Here is a 19,820-nt window from a genome sequence, read left to right on the forward strand (position 1 = left end):
AGGCCATTCAGCTGCTCAAGTCCACCCATAATTTGATAACATCAGAGCTGATCTGCCCGAGGTCTCAACTCCTCTTGCACAGAAACACAGAAATATATAAATTAGAAACAGGAATAGAACATTTGGCCTTTGAAGCCTGCTCTGCTATTCAATATGACCATCACTAATCCTTTACCTCGATATTACATTCCTGTTTTCTCCCATTACCCCTTGAGGCTTTTAAAAAATACCCTATTCAGTGACTTGGCCTCGATAGCCTTCTGTAGTAGCAAATTCCAGAGATTTACCCTTTGAATGAAATGCTCCTTCATCTCAGTCCTAAATGGCCTACCCTGTATCCTTGAACTGTGGCCCATGGTTCTAGACTCCCAACGAGGGAAAACATCCTCTCTCCATCTAGTCTGTCCAGCCTGTGAGAATTTTATATTGTTCAATGAGTTCCTCTCTTATCCTTCTAAATGTCAGTAAAGACAAACCCAGTCAAACAAATTTCTTATTTTTCAGTCCTGTCATCTCCAGTGCGAGCCTAATGAACTTCTGCTGCACTCCCTCTATGGTGAAGATAGGGAGACCAAAACTCCAGGTGTGGTCTTATCAAGGTCCAGTTTAACTGCAGTGAGAAAGCTTATTTCTGAACTCAAATCCTTGTGCAATGAAGGCCGTAATGCTATTTGCCTTCCAAATTGGTAGCTACTCCTACCTGTCTACTTTCACTGAATGGTGTACAAGTATATCCAGATCCCTTTGTACTTCCACATTTCTGAATATATCATCATTTAATTAAAATTCTGCCTTTCTGTTTTTCACACCAAGGTGTACAAATTTACTTTTAGTCATGCCGTACTGCATCTACCAGGTGTTCGCCCATTCACTAAACTTGTGCCAATCACTTTGAAGTCTGCTTGTAACCTCTTCACAACTGAAAATCCCACTCAGTTTTATTTTCAGTTGTATGGCTTCAGCAAACTTAGAAATGTTGTATTTGGGTCCTTCAACCAAGTCATTCATCCAAGTCATTTACATATGTCATAAATAGCTAGTGCCTGAGCACTGATACTCGCAGTGAGTATCACTGCCTCCCACCTGGAAAAAGACCCATTTATTCCCACTCTCCATTTCCTGTCTGTCTACCAATTCTCAATCCATGCCAATATTTTAACCTTGTATCCCATTTGTTTCATGCCAGCTCCTTATATCCCAAAATTCCTCGATCTACCTCCTCTTAAAATACTTTCAGTGATCTGGCCTCTACAACTCTCTGGGATAGTAAATTCTGAACCTTTACTACTTTACTCGAAAATAAGTTCTTTTCCATCTTAGTTTCAAATGAGTGCTTTCTTATTCTGTAATTATGTTCACTGGAGTGGAAACATCATCTCAACATCCAATCTGTCTGACTTGGATGAGAAAAATGAATGTACAATAGCCACGTTTGCAGATGATACAAAAATAGGTGGGAAACCAGGTGGTGAGGATGACAAAAAGAGTCTGCAGAAGGACATAGACAGGTTACACAAATGAAAATGGAATAAGATGTGGGAAAGTGTGAGGTTATTCACTTTGGCAGGAAGAAAAGAGGAATTGAACAGTATTCAAATGGAGAAAGACTGCAGAAGGCTACAGAACAGAGGGATTTGGGAGTCCTTGTATAAAGCTAGCATTCAAATTTGACAGGTATTAGGGAAGGCAAATAGAATGTCTGCTTTCATTTCAAAGGGATTGCAGGATAATTATGGAGAAGTCTTGCTATAAGTATACAGGGGACAAGTTAGATCAAACCTGGAATACTGTTAACAGTTTTGGTACCCTTATGAGAACAGATATCATTAAATTGGACGCAGTCCAGAGAAGGTTCACTCAATTGGTCCTAGGTATGGGAGGGACTGTATAATGAGGAGACGTTGAGTAGATTGAGCCTGTACTAATGGAGTTTAGAAGAACGAGTGACAACCTTATTAAAACATAATATTCTTAAGGGACTTGAAAGGGTATATTCATAAAGGTTGTTTCCCTCTTGTGGGAGAGTCTCGGGCAAGAGGGCATTATCACAGAATAAGGGGTCGCTCATTTAAGCAGACAACCATGTAGCCAACTCACAGGGAGGAGTCCTCAAAGAAGTCCAGTCAGGGGATCCAGGCAAAGTCAGTCAAGGCCAGCCTTCCATATCAGTCAAGGGAATTGATTATGGCCAGGCTTTCATTGGTCAAGGGGTCCATGCCTCTGCTTTTCAGGGCATTGTTTGCCTGTTGGCTCTGCAGTATGCTGCCAGGGATTTAGGGCAAATACCACTATGGGACTGAGTCTCAGCAAGTTACTATCTGGCACTGGGGCCTTCAGGCTCCAGGAAAGGGCACAGTATAATTTTGAAGGGGACAGAGTAGAATTTGCAAGGCAGGGATGCAGTAAAGCGTGGCTGGGAAGGGTGTAGTGTTGGAGACTGGGTCATCCATAGTCAGCAGCATCCTGGCTTCAAGGGGGAGGGGAAAATGTATGACCACACTGGCATGGTCACCTCATATGCCAGATCTTGCTCGGAAGGGCAGACAGGTGCAGGTACATGTAGAAGGACTGGGTAGGGACTTGGGGAAGTGGGAAGTCTGTAGTCTGTGGGGTCTACAGTTTGGGCTATCGTGAAAAGAATGTGGATGTCTATGAGCTCACTGACATATTTGGGATGGGCTGAAGTCACCGGCCAAGGTCACTCACTGTCAATGTTGAAAATGGTGGAAATTGAAAGTGTGCAATGAGAAAGAAAATGGCTTTTTTATTTATTCATTTATAGGATGTGGCCATTGCTGGCTGGTCAGCAATTATTGCCCATCCCTAGTTGCCCATGAGAAGGTGGTGGTGAGCTGCCTTCTTAAACTACTGCAGTCCACCTGCTGTGGGTTGACTCACAATGCCATTAGGGAGGGAATTCCAGACTTTTGACCCAGCAACAGTGAAGGAATGGCAATACATTTCCAAATTAGGATGGTGAGCAGCTTGGAGGGGAACTTGAATGTGGTGGTGTTCCTATGTATCTGCTGCCCTTGTCCTTCTAGATGGAAGTGATCGTGGGTTTGGAAGGTGCTGTCTGAGGATCTTTGGCGAATTTCTGCAGTTCATTTTGTGGATAATACACACTGCTGCTACTGAGTGTCGATGGTGGAAGGAGTGGATGCTTGTGGATGTAATGCCAATCAAGCGGACTGCTTTGTCCCAGATGGTGTCAAGTTTCGTAAGTGTTGTTGGGGCTGCACTCATCCAGGCAAGTGGGGAGTATTCTGTCAGACTCCTGACTTGTGCCTCGCAGCTGGTGGAAAGGCTTTCAGGAGTCAGGAGGTAAGTTACTCACCACAGAATTCCTAGCTTCTGACCTAGACTGTCAGCATACTCATAGAAGGCAGGGCAAGAGACTCAACCCGTGAAGGAAGGAGCTTCAGAAGTGACTGTTCATTGGTGTTTTAAAGGAATTGGTTTTATTTAAATTTTATTGGTCACAGGCTCATGCAACATACAGCGCACAGGCAAGCAGGTTGCCTATCCTACTGCATTGACCCTGTGTGTGTTTTGCATCTCACATGCACAGCCAGCACTGGTCAGCTGATTGACAGATACAATGTTGTGCTTTTTAAAATGTATTTATTCTTTTTGTGGGATGTGGGCGTCACTGTTTGGCCAGCATTCATTTCCCTCCCTAGTTGCCCTTGAGAAGGTGGTGCTGAGCTGCCTTCTTGAACCACTGCGGTCCACCTGCTGTGGGTTGACTCACAATGCCATTAGGGAGGAAATTCCAGGATTTTGACCCAGCGACAGTGAAGGAACGGCGATATATTTCCAAGTCAGGATGGTAAATGGCTTGGAGAAGAACTTGAAGGGAGCCAAACATTAGGGATGTTGAATGAGGAGGGTCAAAGGTGTCAGAATGACAGCATTGTTCCCTCTGCTTTCAGTTGATGCAGTAGGCTCTTAGTGCCGGCTTCCATTGAGCCTTGTTTGTGGCCATGACATACTGCCAGATGATGTGAAAATGCATGTAGCGCCTACAGAGAGACTGACAACCACATGTAAGTTAATTTCAGTAATATTCATGCACAGGTTGAGAGTCATGTAAAAGCCATTTTCACCCAAGCCACCAAAAGTGTCCTCAACATTTTCTTCTTTCTCTTGTTTGGGGCATAGAGTATAAAAATTGGCAAGTCATGCTGCAGCTGTACGGAACTTTATTAAGACCACATTTGGAATATTGTGTACAGTTCTGGTTGCCACACTACCAGAAGGATGTGGAGGCTTTGGAGAGGGTACATAAAAGGTTTACCAGGATGTTGCTTGGTTTGGAAGGTATTAGATATGAGGAGAGAATGGATAAACGTCGTTTGTCTTCACTTGAACATTGGAGACCAAGGGGCGACCTGCTGGATGTTTACAAAATTATGAGATGTATGGATAGAATGGAGTGAGAGTAATTTTTCCTTCATGGTAGAAATGTCAATTAATAGGGGACACAGGTTTAAGGTAAAAGGGGAAAAGTTTAAGGGAGATGTGAGAGGTAAGCTTTGCATAGAGAATGGTAAGTGCACTGCCAGAAGAGGTGGTAGAAGCAGATACAAAAGCAATTTTTAAAAGGTTTCTTGACGGATACATGAATAGGCAGGGAACAGAGGGCTATGGACCACATAGAGGTAAAAGTCTTTTAGTTTAGAAAGGTATCATGTATTGGCTCAGGCTTGGTGGGCCTGTTCCTGTGTTGTATTATTCTTTATTCTTTGTTCCGTTTATAATAAATTTCAGTGCATTCTCCATGCAAGATAGTTACAGTGGATTGAAAAGTCGTGTTCACTTATTTGGCATGACCTGGATATTTCAGCATTCCCGAAACAGCAGTCCAGGTCATCTCCTGCAAAGACTGGGATTCTCTCCTCATAGGGTTGAAGACACTGATATCGAACAGCCCCCTCCTGCCAGTCCAGACTCTCGCTTATCTGTTATGGGCTGTCTTCTCCTATAGTGATGGAAAGTGGGGGTCGATAAGTGAGATAACAGTAGGTGGCACAACTGTTTGTGGTAATGCCCATGGGGGTAAGGTGGTGAGTTGTTTGGAATGACTATGGAGGCAGCATGGGGTGCATGCAGTGTTAATGATTGCTGAGGTTGGCAGTATTAAGACTGAGTGAGAGAAGGTGTTGCATGCAACAGTGAGATTACCAGAGCATGAGCCTTCATTGGAGAAATGCCCAATGGCACTGAGAGAGTGAGTGCGAGGTGCCAGAAAATGGAGTTTGACACTTACCCTGGGAAAGCAGAGAAGGTTATCAACCTGGTTTCTCCATGGCTGGCCATTCTTCCAGATTCTGGAAACAGCACTGGCCCAGATGGCAACCTCTGAATAGGCTAGCAGGATCTGCTAATGCAGCTTCCTCTGTTACTCCACTGGGAATTGGATGCTTCTTCTCTTCTGGACCATTTAGTCTACAGCACCTCCAGGTCTCTTTTAGAGAGTCTTGCTGCCATCATCCCCTTCTCTGTCATTATCCAACTCTGTCTGTCAATGAGCAGGGCATCTTTGGAATGCAAGTGCGAGTCCGGGTACACAGCCGCCTTTCAAATATGGTGCAGACGGGAGGTATGTTTATCTCAGTGAATGCCCACTGAGTGGTGAGTTGTTCTCGCAATGACATGTTGTAATTTGGGGCAGAAAACAGACATGAAAGATGCCATGGGTCCTGGGTTGTGGGGGCGGTGTGGGGGTAATTAGGGCTAGAAAACGCTGAGTCTTCAGGTGAAAAGCCCTCCAGAAACTAAATACAACTCAGAGTTAGCCAGAAAAAGTAAAATCCAATGTTTTGTGTCCTTTTCTCAATTTGTTTTCCAACCCGCCTTCATATCATTTTTGTTTATTGATCATTCATGGATGTGGGCATCACTGGTAGACCAGCATTCATTGCCCATCCCGAGGTGCCATTGAAAAGGTACTCGTGAGCTGCCTTCTTGAACTGCTACAATCCACATGCTGTAGATAGATCCATAATGCCTTTAGAGAGGGAATTCCAGCATTTTGATTCAGTAACACTGAAGGAAAAGTGATACATTTCCACATCAGGATGGTGAGTGGTCTGCAGGGGAACTTTCAGGTGGCAGCATTCCCATAATAGTTGTTACCCTTGTCCTTATTGGCAGTGGGTGTCATTTGGAATGTGCTGCCTAAAGAATCTTGGTGAATTCCTGCACTGCATCATATATATAGTGCATACTGCTGTTACTGAGCATCAGTGGTGGAGGGAGTGAATGTTTATGGATGTGGTGTCAATCAAGCAGGCTTCTTTGCCTTCTATAGGTGTCAAGCTTCTTGAGCTGCACTCATCCAGGCAAGTACAGAGTATTCCAGCACACTCCTGACCTGTGCCTTGAAGATGGTGGATAGGATTTGGGGAGTCAGGAGGTGATTTACTACCTGCAGAATTCCTAGCCTCTGGTCTGTTCTTGTAGATACACTACTCATATGACTTGTCCAGTTTAGTTTCTGGTCAACAGTAACCTCCAGAATGTTGATAATGGGATGTTTCAGTGATGGTGATGCCATTGATTGTCAAGGGGTAAAGTTTAGATTTTTGCTTTTTGGAGATGGTCATTGTCTGGCCCTTGTATGGCACAAATTTAGCTACCACACACTCAGTCCCTTCATCCTAATCATTAGTACAAATTGTATATAGCTGGAGCATTAGGACTGATCCTTTGACAGTCCACAAGTTACAGTTTGCCAATACAAATATGACTCATTTATTCTGACTGTATGCTTCCTGTTAGCTAACCAATACCCTACCCCCATTCACATGTTACTCCTAACAACATGAGCTCTAAATTTGAATGGCATGTCATTTTATGTGGCATTACATAGCAACATTGAAGATAAAGCAGAGGTCATTCAGCTCACTGAACCCATTCTGCCATGCAACATGATCTAAGTCTGGTAGTATCTGAAGAGGAGTCATACTGGACTTGAAACATTAATTCTGTTCCTCTGTCTACAGATGTCGCCAGACTTGTTGAATTTCTTCAGTATGTTCTGGATTTGTTTCAGATTTCCAGTATCTGCAATATTTTGCTTTTATTCAACTTGATCTGGCTTATCCTGTATCTGAACACCATACTCCCACACTTTCTCCATATTCCTTGAAACTTCAAAGTCTATCTTTTTTTTTGCCTCCCCAACCTAAAGCAGTAGAGAATTTGACAGGTTCACAACCCTCTGAGTGAAGCAATTTTTCCTCATCTCAGTCCAAAATGGCTTAATTCATACTCTGAGACTGTTCCCCCTTGATCTGGGACCCTTAGACAGGAGAAACATCATCCCTGTATTCAGTCTGTCCAAGCCAGTCAAACTCTTATGCTTCAATTAGATCCCTTCTCATTCTTCTAAACTTCAGAGAATACAGGCTCAGTTGACCCAAACTCTCCTGATACGACAAACCTGCCCAACTGTCTGTTCTGGTGAACTTTCATTGAACTTCCCTTTATGGCACGTTAATCTTTTCTGAGGCAAGAAGACCAGAACCACAGAAAATACTCCGAGTGTTGTCTCACCAAGGCCCTTTCTTGCTCTTATATTCAAACCCTCATGCAATGAAATCCAACAGATCATTTGCCTTCCAAACAGCTCGCTGCACGTGCATGCTGCTTTCAGTGACTGGTGTACAAGGATGTCCAGGCCTCTTTGTAAATCAATAATTCCCAATCTATCATCATTTAAATAATATACTGCCATTCTGTTTTTCTTACTGAAGTGAAAACTTCACAGTTACCCACTTTATGCTGAATCTGCTGTGTATTTACCTATTCACTCAACTTGGCAAAACCTCCTTGCAGCCTCTTTAAATCCTCTTCACCAAATACAATTCCATCAGTTCTTTGGTCAACACATATTCAGAAATATGACATTTGATTCCTCATTCAAGTAATCATAAATAACTGTGGCCCAAGCACTGATCCCTGTGGTACCCCACTTGTCAGTGCCTTTCCCTCTGAAAAAGAGCCATATGTCCCTGTTCTCAGTTTCCTGTCTGGTAACCAATTCTCAATCCATGCCAGTATATTATCACCAGTCCGATGTGCTTTAATTTCACATACCAGCCTCTGATGTGGCACTTTATCAAAAGCTTACTGAAAATCCAAATATACCACATCCACTGGTTCTCCTTCATCTATTCTACTAGTACTTCCTCAAAAAACTGCAGATTTGTCAAACACTACTTTCCTTTCATTCAACCTATGTTGACTTCTGTAATCCTGTTAGTATTTTCCTGTTACTATATCCTTCATAATTGACTCTAGCATTTCTCCTATGACTTACATTTGGCAAACCAGTCTGTAATTCCCGGGTTTCTCCCTCCTTTCCTATATAAATAGGAGAATTATATTTGCCATCCTACAATCTAGAATTTTGGAAAATGACCACCGGACTTGGGCCACAGTTATTTATGTGGACATTCCAAGAATTCAGGGTATTGTGGAAGATCACAACCAACACATCCACGACCACCCTGTGAAGTGAACCATCTGGGCCTTTCCCGTTAATTTCTCCACCACTATTTTTTACCAATAGTGATTTCCTTCAATTGATCCTTCTTAATAAACCTTTGTTTTTTCATACTTCAGGGAAATTATTTGTGTCTTCTTCTCAAAAGATGGAACTAAAATAATTGTTTAATTGTTCTGCCCTTTTCTTGTACTCCATTATGAATTCTCCTGTTTCAGCCTGTAAGTGTCATACATTTGTCATCGTTAATCTTTTCCACACTTGAAAATACTCTCATGTTTCTTGTAAGTTCACTGGCATACTCTATTTTTCCCCTCTTAATCAACCACTTGGTCCTTCTTTGCTGAATTCTAAATTCCACTCCTCAGACTTGCTGTTTTTCAAGTCATGGTATGACTCCTGTTTGCATCTAATACTGTTCTTAATTTCTTTTGTTAGCTATGGTTATCCATGGTTAAAGGAAGGTGTCTAATCTATCACAGCCCCTCATTCCTCATACCTTTGAACCTTAGATTTAGGGTCTTAGTTTTGGATTGGACTATTTCACTTCCTATCCCAGTGAATAATACAGTCATGTTATGGCCATATTTTTCCAAAAGGACATCTCACAATAAGATTATTAATTGGCCCCATCTAATTGCATTCAACCAAATATAGAATAGCTTGTTCCATAGATGGTTCATCAATGTACTGGTACTTATCAAAAGTCTCTTGGAAATCAGAATAAACCACATCTACTTGTTCCTCACTATCCACCCTACTTGTTACACCCTCAAATATATCAGCCAAACAGGATTTCCCTTTCACAAAGCCATATTGACTCTTGCTCATTACATTATGATTTTCTAAATGTCCTATCATTACCTTGTATTAAAGGATTCTAGCAATTTCTTACGACGGATGTTAGCCTAACTGGCCTTCTAGTTTCCCGCTTTCAACATTGTTCCTTCCTTGAATAGAGGTGAGAGGCTTCAAATCCATGTGGACATTTCAAGAATTCAGGGTTTTGTGGAAGATCACAACCAACACATCCACATTCCTAGTGGTCACTCCTTTTATGAGGATGCAGACCATCAGGATTAAGGAACTTTTCAGCATTTACTCCCAAAGTTCTTCCTCTTACTGTTCCCTAGCAATTGTGATGATTTTAGGTTCTTCCATTCCTTTTCTCTCTTTATTTTCAAATTTTCTTGAGATGCTTTTTGATGTCTTCCACAATAAAGACACATACAATGTAAGATTCATTTGCTTTTTGCAATGTGGTCTCCTCTACTCTGGGGAAACGAAACACAGGCTGGGCGACTGCTTTGCAAAACACCTACCTTCAAAAATGATCCTGAGCTTCCTGTTGCCTGCACTTCAATACATCAATGTGTGTCTGTTTTATTCAACCGAAAAAAAGTTTTTCATTGTAATTAGGTACATGTTTCAACCTACCAATCAGCGAACCCATTTTCTGTGATTGGTTTGGGTGTCTGACCTCACCAAATTGATTGAGGTGGTTTGGGTTTCTGTTCCAAATATCTTGCCTTATAATCTTTCACTCGACCCAATCCACTATTTTTCAGCAATAAAATTGAGCTACTCGAACCTGAATAAAATATATATATATAGCTTGGATACAATCTGGACTAAAGTTGGCAGGCTAACAAGAAATGACATACAGCCTGGACACTCAGCCATGGATATATAGCCTGGAGTGAAGTCTAGATGATTAAGGTGGGGCTAAAATATTTGTTAGGGGAAATTCGCCAACTCCCAAAAATTGGTATTATAAACCTGCGCCCATTCATTGCACAACAGGCAGCACTTTAAATCAATGTTGTCTGATCTTTTAAATCTGATCTTTTCAAGATTGCTGCATTATTTGGCTACGTGGGGGCTATTATAGTATAAGAAACCTATTCTATTTAAAGGTAATATGCATGTCTTAAAGGGAAGATAAGAATTTTATGCATGAATTAGTCAAGGTTTTTTCAAACACAAACCAGAAACAAAAACTGAAAATGCTGGAAAAAATGTAGCAGCTGTGGCAACATCTGTGGCGAGAAAGCTGACTTAACATTTTGGGTCTAGTGACCTTCTTCAGAACTGATTGTACTGTTGACTCCGTTTTCTCTCCACAAATGCTGCCAGACCTGCCCAGCTTTTCCAGCAATTTCTGGTTTTGATGCAAATCTGTACTGTGTTACTTTGAATAATGGCTTAAAAGCAGGCTTTCAGATAATGCACTAACGACCTCGGTGGAAAGTTAGAGGAGAAAAATATCCTGGGCTGGATTTTATAATAATGGTTGGGATTTTGATCAGATATGAGTGGGTGCGCTAACCTATGCTGTAGCCTCCATGCTAGCTCCGTGCTACATTCCTGACACAGTTATTTTGAAAATGGCCTGCTCAGAGTCAGGTTTACACCTCTCGGGAAAGCAGCACAGAAATAAATAGGTAAATAATAGTTAATTAAGGGGCTTATTCAGGTCCACTGGTATTTCCAGTTGGCAGTGCAGACAGCCCTTGTGGTCGACTCAATGCAGTACAGAGGGTGGGGGGAGGTGTGGGAGAACATGAAGGATCATATGAGAGGACCCCCACAGCCCTCTGCCAGGTTTTTAAATTGATTCCTTTAAGGGATGTGGGCGCTGCTAGCTGGCCCAGCATTTATTGCCTGTCCCTAGTTGTTTTTGAGAGGTGGTGGTGAGCTGCTTTCTTGAACCGCTGCAGTCTATGTGTTGTAGGTAAACCCACAATGTCATTAGGCAGGGAATTTGAGAATTTTGACCTAGTAACACTGAAGGAATGGCAATAAATGGTGAGTGGCTTGGAGAGGAACTTACAGGTAGTTGTGCTCCCATGCATCTGCTGCTCTTGCCCTTCTACATAGGTTGTAGGTTTGGAAGGTGCTTTCTAAGGATCTTGGGTGGCTGAGTAGCCCTGATGTCTTACAAAAGAAAATTAATTTAGCTGCCCTCCTCCCTCACTGTTGACATCTTCAGATTAGTAGCTCCCACTCTGGCTTGGTGGGCTGCTGAGTACAGGAGGGCCTGCCATTGGCTCGCCAGTATGGGAGCCCAACATCCTTGATTGGACGGCAAGTCTGCTCCCTGACCTCTAATTGGCTGGTGCACTGAACATTGTGGCAGGTGTATCTAAAGTTTGCTGTATGGTTTGGAGCGTGGAAGGAGACTCCATTTCTCTTTCCTTACTAAAAGTCCAATTTCCTGTATTGACAGGGGTCAAGAGGAGTGCTCAGGAAGCAGGGGTGGATGTCAGTGGCACGGTTCTTTGTGCAAGAAAATGCATGAAATACAGGAAGAAGTTTAACAATCCTCAAATTAATTGTGGGTTCATTGTCAAATGGAATATCTTATTAACTTTATCCACTAGCCTCACCCACTGCTCAATTCTTTACATCCCATTACACAGCTACCAAGTACCTCTGTCAACGAATACTCAACCATAAAATTCATGGCTTCATCTCACCCTTAGAAGTCTTGCATCCAAAATTCACAGCTTGCACAAACTGTCACCTATTCAACAATGACATGCACATCACTAAATATTACGCACCACATACACTATTTTCTTGCAGGCAAACTTAATGCATAACATAAGGCAATACAGGGCAAAAAATAGAGGACAAGTGCCTCTCTGTGTTTTAACCCCCATGGAGGAAACAGTACTGGCCACCATTGAAAGGAGCTGAGTCCAAGGTCACTGATTGGGCTGAAATAATCAATGATAATCAGCATATGTTCCCTGTTGTCTCATCCAACATCTCCCTAACTCTGAGCTCTTCTGACTCACGAGCTGCAGATGGTGTTAACATGGACTTCTTACTTTCTCCTTTCCTCTTTCCAAAACCCAATCCATGTTCCTTTACATTTTAGATATCCAAGAACTAAAGTTTTATTAGTCTTTAGAGAAAAATGAAGAAAACAATGAAAATGATGAGACACTGTCACTTAATTTTACACTCACAACAATTAATGTGTATTTTAGAGGCTAAGTCAGAGGAAGGGTCTGCATCTGATGTGTCAATGAGGCCAAATGCACAGGAACCAGGGAAAAGATAGCAGAAGGGATAGCTTGTTAGATGGTAAGCATTGTTCTCCTGCAAGGATCACAAATGAAGATTCAGATGGACCAGGCTACAGAAAAAAGATTGATGGGAGTACACAACAAAATATTGGGCGCAAGGAAAGCCTCCCAGAAAGCCTACAATTTGTGGAACCATTTGCGCCCATTTTCCCTACTTGTCTTCTGGCAGAAGGGATTAAACTATCCCTCTCTTCATAAAGTGACAGTTATACCCTTTATACAGTCGTAGACTGCAAACTGTAAGCTGTTAATTTTATGTCCAGCAGCCACCTGGAAGGAGTGAGATGGATAAAAATTAAAAGTCATTGACAATTTGACAGCCACAGGCAATAAAGTTCTTGCCAAATTTAAAGCTTGCGGTTTTGGCTGTGGCACTAGGAAGATCTCAGTCCCGGCCTCTTCTGTGAAACAAAGAAGTCTCAAGCATCAATTGTCATTAAAGATGAGATATAAGAGAATTGTTCCCTAAAGGCCCTGCATGGACATTGCTCACTGCTGTATGCCTTTGTGGTAAATGCTCCCTCTAAACTGCATGTGTGCACAACTCACAGCAACCCAGCAGGTACAACACAGATCACTTTCATGCTATTCTCTTTAAGATTCTATGTATATGTGGTCATGAAAAATTAAAGATGTACTTTATTTTAAAACATGTTCCCTTCCTACAAATCAGCCTTATTGATGGGCTTGATTGTCTGAGAGGCAGGGAATGCTGTAGAATAGCCTACAAGCTGCCCAGGTGGGTTTGAGACCATAAGGTGTTGTTGGTACGGTGTGGTTTGAAGGATAGGCAGGATAGAGATTACAGAGTTTAGGGAGATAATTCAGGGAAAGAGATGGAGTGCTGGAGAGAGAGATCACAGGAAGAGACTGGGGGTCATGGAGAGATCTGGAAAGAGATGGAGGTATTAGAATTCTGACAGATGGACTGATGGGGGTGATGCAGAGAGACTAGAAGGGAAGATGGAGTTGATGAAGGAGAGGTGACTGGCTGGAGGGAGATCAAAGGGAAAAATAGTGTGTTGGGAGAGAATTTGGAGGGATATAAGGGACATTAGTGATTGCTGAAGGTGCAAGTTGAGAGAAGATGTTGGGGGTGAGGGATTTTTTTGTTTCAGTTTGTCCACAGTGTTATAAAAACACTTGTTTGAAGGATGTTACCTTCTCATCTTTTTGCACCTGTAAAATTTAATGAGGGTTATCAAAATTACCCTTTGAGTCTGGACAATTAGGGAAAAACTTTAAGATTCATAGGTTAAGTGACTTTTGGTTACAGAAACTAAACATCTGCCAAGAGAAGGCTTGGCATTAGCAGCTGTTAAAACTTTGAAGATTTATTCAACAACGTTGGAGGACGAATAAAAATGGGCCTTTTATTGTTGCTGAATAGTTAATCCCTAAACCATAGGAGAGGTAAAATTACAGATGAAATATACCTTTAGCTGGAGCAAACAGGTTGGATGGAAGGCACTTGACAGTTTGATGTTAGGCTATTAAATTATTGGAATTGACCTTTTAGTGTGATCAGAAGGAAATAAGTAAATTTTGAGGTTTTACTTATTCTGTTGTGTGTTGCACTTCATTTTAACCTGTGAAGAATTACAGGCAAAGATTTTACTGTATTGGTTATGAGATACTTTCATACTGGATGGCCAGAATGAAGTGAAATAATGGGCTGGATCTTTTATGATTTTTATGGTTAAGTGTGAGTTGCATCCAATGAGTTTTGGAGGGATTTCTCACCGAACCTGACCAAACTTGCTTCATTAAACGCATACCCGACTCCTATGGCATCTCTCATGCTTAACTCTAACCCCCATCTTACCATGTACTGTTGTCAGAACAACTCGCCATTCAGCGGATATCCATTGAAAGACTGGCATCCCATGCACTCATACCATCTGTGAAAAGCTGTATGCACCCAGACAAGTGTTGGCAGTGCCAGGATCCCCTAACTGACATCTGCCCCCAAACCTTATCTGGACTGAGGACCACTCTCACCTAGTTTCTGACATGGCCATCTGTTTGGATATACGTGCAGTGGGTTAGCTGTACAGCCTGATGGCACATGCTATAGGTGTTAAACTAACATCTCAGAATGTTCTCACAAGATTTCCCACCCTGAAAAATGGCTGTAATGAGTGCCTTTGGTTCTGGCAGAAGGGCCAACACGATATGAGGAATGATTTGCAAGGCAAGGTTTCAATGTTACAGGCATGCATGTGTGTGCTAAGTGAGGAAGCACTAAGTCAGCCAGTGAGCAGTCCTGAGATGCACTTTGATCCAATCTGTCAACTGGGTGCCTGTCCCTCTGTGCAAAGTACCCTTGCAGCAGCATTTCAATGATAGTTGCTGTTTCCTGAGTGGTCTGCACATGTATCGGGGAGGTACCATAATGGTTGTGAGGAGTTGGAAAATGTCAAATGCCAATGTCTGTGGATGAGGGGTGAGGATGGCTGGTGCCAGTGGATCATGCCCTGAGATGCTTTTGGTGCTGAGTAACGTGGAGGCTCCTTGTAGCCAGGTACCTGCTGAATTCACCAGGTACCCACTCTGATTTCTTAATGTCTCATTTATTCAGCATGTGTGGTAAAATAGGACAGTGAATATCAATACCCATTAATAAGGCTTTTAACAAGCTAATATCACCCTCAAATAATAATTCGCCACTGCCTAGCAAGAATCTTGACTTACTACTCAGCAAAAGCATAAAAGATGCCTTGTGGTGAAAGTTCCTGACACCAGACTTCTCGTTTGATTCTGGCACTCATCTTGCCATAGTGATCTCCACTGGTCGGAATCTCATAGGAGACTTAGCAACCTGGACTATGGTGAGATTGTGGCAGAATCATATAGCCATAGAGATGTACAGCACAGAAACAGCATGCTGACCAGATATGCTAAATTAATCTAGTCCGATTTGCCAGCATTTGGCCCACATCCCACTAAACCCTACCTATTAATGTATCCATCCAGATGCCTTTTAAGTCAGATGAGAAGTCAGATGATGCCCATCTCAATGTCAAGATCATCTCATGTCATTATTCATGCTTTTCACAGGCAGTGAAGCAAGATTCTTACCAGTAAATATCGAGTTAACTAGTTCAAGAGGATTAAAACTTGTTAGACACCTCTTTGACTACCCAACTTGCCTCATTAATATTTAGTTCCAGTCTTTCCAAATTTACCCAATAAACTAGGTATTGGAAAAACCTACATGGAAACCACAGTAGGTACCTCGTCTACGACCAAACTTCAGACCAGGACACAATCCATGGCACGTATCCTTTCTCCATGTGCAATGGCATATGACATTCAGAAAACCATTGCCACCATTCTCTCCAATGCATGGGCAGTGTACTTTGAAAGTACAGGCTTGCATTGCTAGGCACACTGGCAATTAGCATGGAAAGCTGTAGCCGGCACAGTTAGTGCACAGAAACAGACACCCAGCTGATGGCTTTGATGATGCTATATATCAGTGCTGTTCATTTTTTCTCTTAGCACACATTTACTTTGCACTTAAAGGCATGCCTTATGCACACATGCCTCACTTTGCCTTGCCCATTAGTATCACCACCAGGTAGTTTCTCATGTTTCTCAACGGTCCTCAATCAAGGGGGTGTAAATCTTGTCATATGGCACACTTACACCATGTGGCAGCAGGATTGACACCAAATGCACTCCATGTGTAGAAAACAGTTGACCATGACTCAAACCCTTGGCAGCATCCTCCTTAGTGAAGTTCATGGACACAAAGGTGGGCACGTCTTAGCTGGCATTGTCTGACAAGGTGAGCTACAGTTGGTCTGTCTATTCCATCCATAGAAAATAAGGGGAAGGTGGGGTGCTGGCAAAAGGTAAAGGTGGCCATTGTCATGGGACTGTGCCTCAGCAGGTTAGTCTTTGGGACCAGGATCTTCAGTTTCTGGGGAAAGGCAGAGTACATTTGTGAAGAGAAACAACAGGATCTGCAAGGGAAGATATGGCAAAGCACGACTGGAAAGGGAGTTATGTGGGGGTATTCGTGCATGGTCAGGAGCAAGCTAGCTTTGGTGGGGCTGGTGGGAGAAGTTAATGACCACACCAGGTATGGCCACCTCAGGGCTGGGTGGATAAGGTAGGCAGGATCAGGCACATGTAGATGTGTTGAATGGGGACTGGGAGAAGTGTTAAGCCTGTGGGTTTTATAGGATGGGAAGCTAGGAAGGGAATGTCAATGGTTGATGGCTCACCAGCATGTTCAGGCTGAGACTGGAAGTCATTGGCAGAGGAGTACTGGCTGTCACATTCCATCATGTTGGAAATTGAAAGTGCACAGTGGGAAAGAGTGCAGCTGCGACTACACTCAGAGTGGGTGAGGTAAGTGACTTGACCTGTGAGGGAGGGAGCTGCAGGACACACAGGTCATAAGGCTTTAAAAAAGAACATTGGTCGCAGACCCATGCAATGTAAATCACATGGGTATGCAAGGTGCCTACTCCCTGGCCATCCTACAGCATTCACCCTTTCTTCGTGCTGGGGAACTCACTACTGGGAAAATCCCTCATCATACACATCCCCCTGATCCAGCCACAATCCCCAGGGCCCAATAATGTCACTTCATGCCTCCCCTCCCACACAGCACCCCACAGTTCTCATACCAACCTATATCCCTCTACTCACACCTTATGGCATACATACCCTCTATGCTCCTTCACCCCATTGCCCTTTAAAGCCATAGCCAACCTAATGTTAAATTATGTCAGTCTTTACCGTCCACCCAAAACTCTTTGCCTTCACATTAATCATGCCAGCACACACACTGTGCACCATGACTAGAACACTTGACCCATGCTGAACCAAAATAAAACAAAGTTCTTAAGTATTTATTGATAAGTGAAAACAAAAGGCCTCACTGACTATTCACTACATTTAACTTCCTTCTACCACTTAGTCTCTTATTTATATATGTATATAATACATAGTTTTTAAATTGTATTCATAGACCTACTTCAAAGGCTTTACAAGAGCTTGGAGCTGCTAATCAAAACCTGAACTGACCAATACTCCATCATGATAATAGGCTGGGAAATAAGTCATGCAGCATAAATCCTAGAGTGATAGCCTTTGCACTTTTGTCAACATACAGAGCGAAACAGCAAGCAATGACTTAATTACAGTTTTGTTTCTAAAAACGTAAAGGCCAGGATATGTAAATGGATTGACAAACTGGCAGTTCCTTCACAGCTTGACAATTTGATTGAACTCAACAGGTTCAATGTTTTTATCCACTGTTTAACATATTTATCTCTATGTTTAAGAATCTCAAAGTGCACTGTACGCACTGTATTCCTGTACTTGAATACATGTGACAATAAAATCTAATTCTCACTCTAAAATATAAGATAACTCCTAAGAAATATAAAAGGGGGTTCTCTATTTCATATATGTGCATACATGCAAACCATCAACTGAACTATTATTAAAAAAAAACGTACCTCTAACAGGTGCCATTTGTCTTTAATTCCCTCTACCTTTTCAAGAATTTCACTGGGTAATGAGTGACCAGCTTCTCTCAGAGATGCAACCTTCTTTAGCAAATGTAGTTTCTTAGGAAGCCACATTGACATTTCCATGTTGTATCCCTGTAAAACAAAATAGTCCATTGCATGACACTTGCATTTGAAATACCCGACAATCTGCACTCAAACCCCCAAACATTAATTTGTAGGTATGACATGGGCCAATTCAAATTGACTTTAATTCCTTTAAAATTTATATCAATATAGTATTCAAAAAGTTTTCTCATGCAGTGAAAATATAATTGGAAGGTTGACGAAAAGTATTGTGAAAATATTTAGGTAAGCTGCTTTTTGATATGTTTCTAAAATTACAAAATAGGCCTAGTTTTGTTAAAAAAAATGAATTTAATGATACACTGTTATCTTTGAAAATATTTAGGATACAGAGCAAATCCAAAATATTTAATTCAGTGGACCTTAGAACTCACAACGTTCTTTTTAAGATTTACATATGACTGCCATATTAGAAGTGACTGAGTGCGGAAACCCAGTTCTTTAATCTTTCTTCATTTTGCTTGGCAATATTGAATTGACCTCAATATAACAAGAAAGAAGCCAGTTCTTAGCTAATAATTTCATTCAATTATTTGAACAACCTGTCAATGTTTCATCATTCTCTAGAGAACTTTTCCAAGTAAAGATATCGAATAACATAAAGATTAACAGATGCTGAAGATCTGAAACATAAACAGAAGGTGCTGGAGAAGCTCAGCAAATCTGGCAGTATCTGTGGAGAGAGAGCAAGAGTTAATGCTTTGAGTCCAGTGACCCTTTGACAGACCTGAAATAAATCAAAGATCAAGGTCACTGGATGCAAAACATTAATTCTGCTTTCTCTCCAGAGATGCTGCCAGAACAGCTGAGTTTCACCAGCAATGTGGTGATGGTGGTGTGGGGGTGGGGTGGGGCTCTTGGTAAGGAGTGAGTGGGATAAGTGGAGATGGTGCAAAGAGAGAGGAAAGAGGACAAATGGGTTACTGATGATAAGCTGGGAGAGAGATAAATCTAAGGGGAACTGTGAATAGTTGAAATGGGTTGTCTGTGCTGGCAGCAACTCTTAAAAAATAGGGGAAAAAAAAAGAACTGCAGTTGCTGGAAATCAGAAACACAAACAGAAATCGCTCGAAAACTCAGCCGGTCTGGCAGCATCTGTGGAGACAAAGCAGAGTTAACGTTTCGGGTCCAGTGACCCTTCTTTAGCACTGACTGTAGCCAGCAAAAGGTTGGTATATATGGGGTGGGGTGGGGGAGGGAGGATGAGGAAGACTAAACAATAGGTGGAGATGGAACCCAGAGAGAGAAAAAGCAGCAATTGGGCAGGCAAAAGAATGGGTAAAGGTCAGCCATGGAGAATCAATAGTTGCGAATGGGGACCATTAGTGGCTGACAATGGGATGGTTACGGTAGCAGCCCATGCAATCACAAAGCCTGGTGTGTGGAGGTAGGAGTAAGGACATGGGAGATGGTGCTCAGGCCCTAAAATCATTGAACTCAATATTGAGTTCTGAAGGCTGCAGAGTCCCCAAGTGGAAAATGAAGTGTTGTTCTTCCAGGGATAACAAGGTATAGAGCTGGATGAACACAGCAGGCCAAGCAGCATCAGAGGAGCAGGAAAGCTGATGTTTCGGGCCTAGACCCTTCTGC

The 19,820-nt window shown here is 42.2% G+C and overlaps 1 protein-coding gene across 1 annotated transcript in view; it reads right to left on the bottom strand.

Moving 5' to 3' along the window:
* Window positions 1–19,820, bottom strand: part of akap6 (A kinase (PRKA) anchor protein 6) — a 366,422-nt gene that overhangs the window by 68,660 nt on the left and 277,942 nt on the right. Inside the window, exon 11 of the mRNA XM_048600427.1 lies at window positions 18,093–18,239. Coding sequence (XP_048456384.1) covers window positions 18,093–18,239 — 147 coding nt within the window. The remainder of the gene's footprint in view (window positions 1–18,092; window positions 18,240–19,820) is intronic.

The sequence above is a fragment of the Rhincodon typus genome, chromosome 8 (assembly GCF_021869965.1).
Source record: "Rhincodon typus isolate 14 chromosome 8, sRhiTyp1.1, whole genome shotgun sequence".
NCBI lineage: Eukaryota > Metazoa > Chordata > Chondrichthyes > Orectolobiformes > Rhincodontidae > Rhincodon > Rhincodon typus.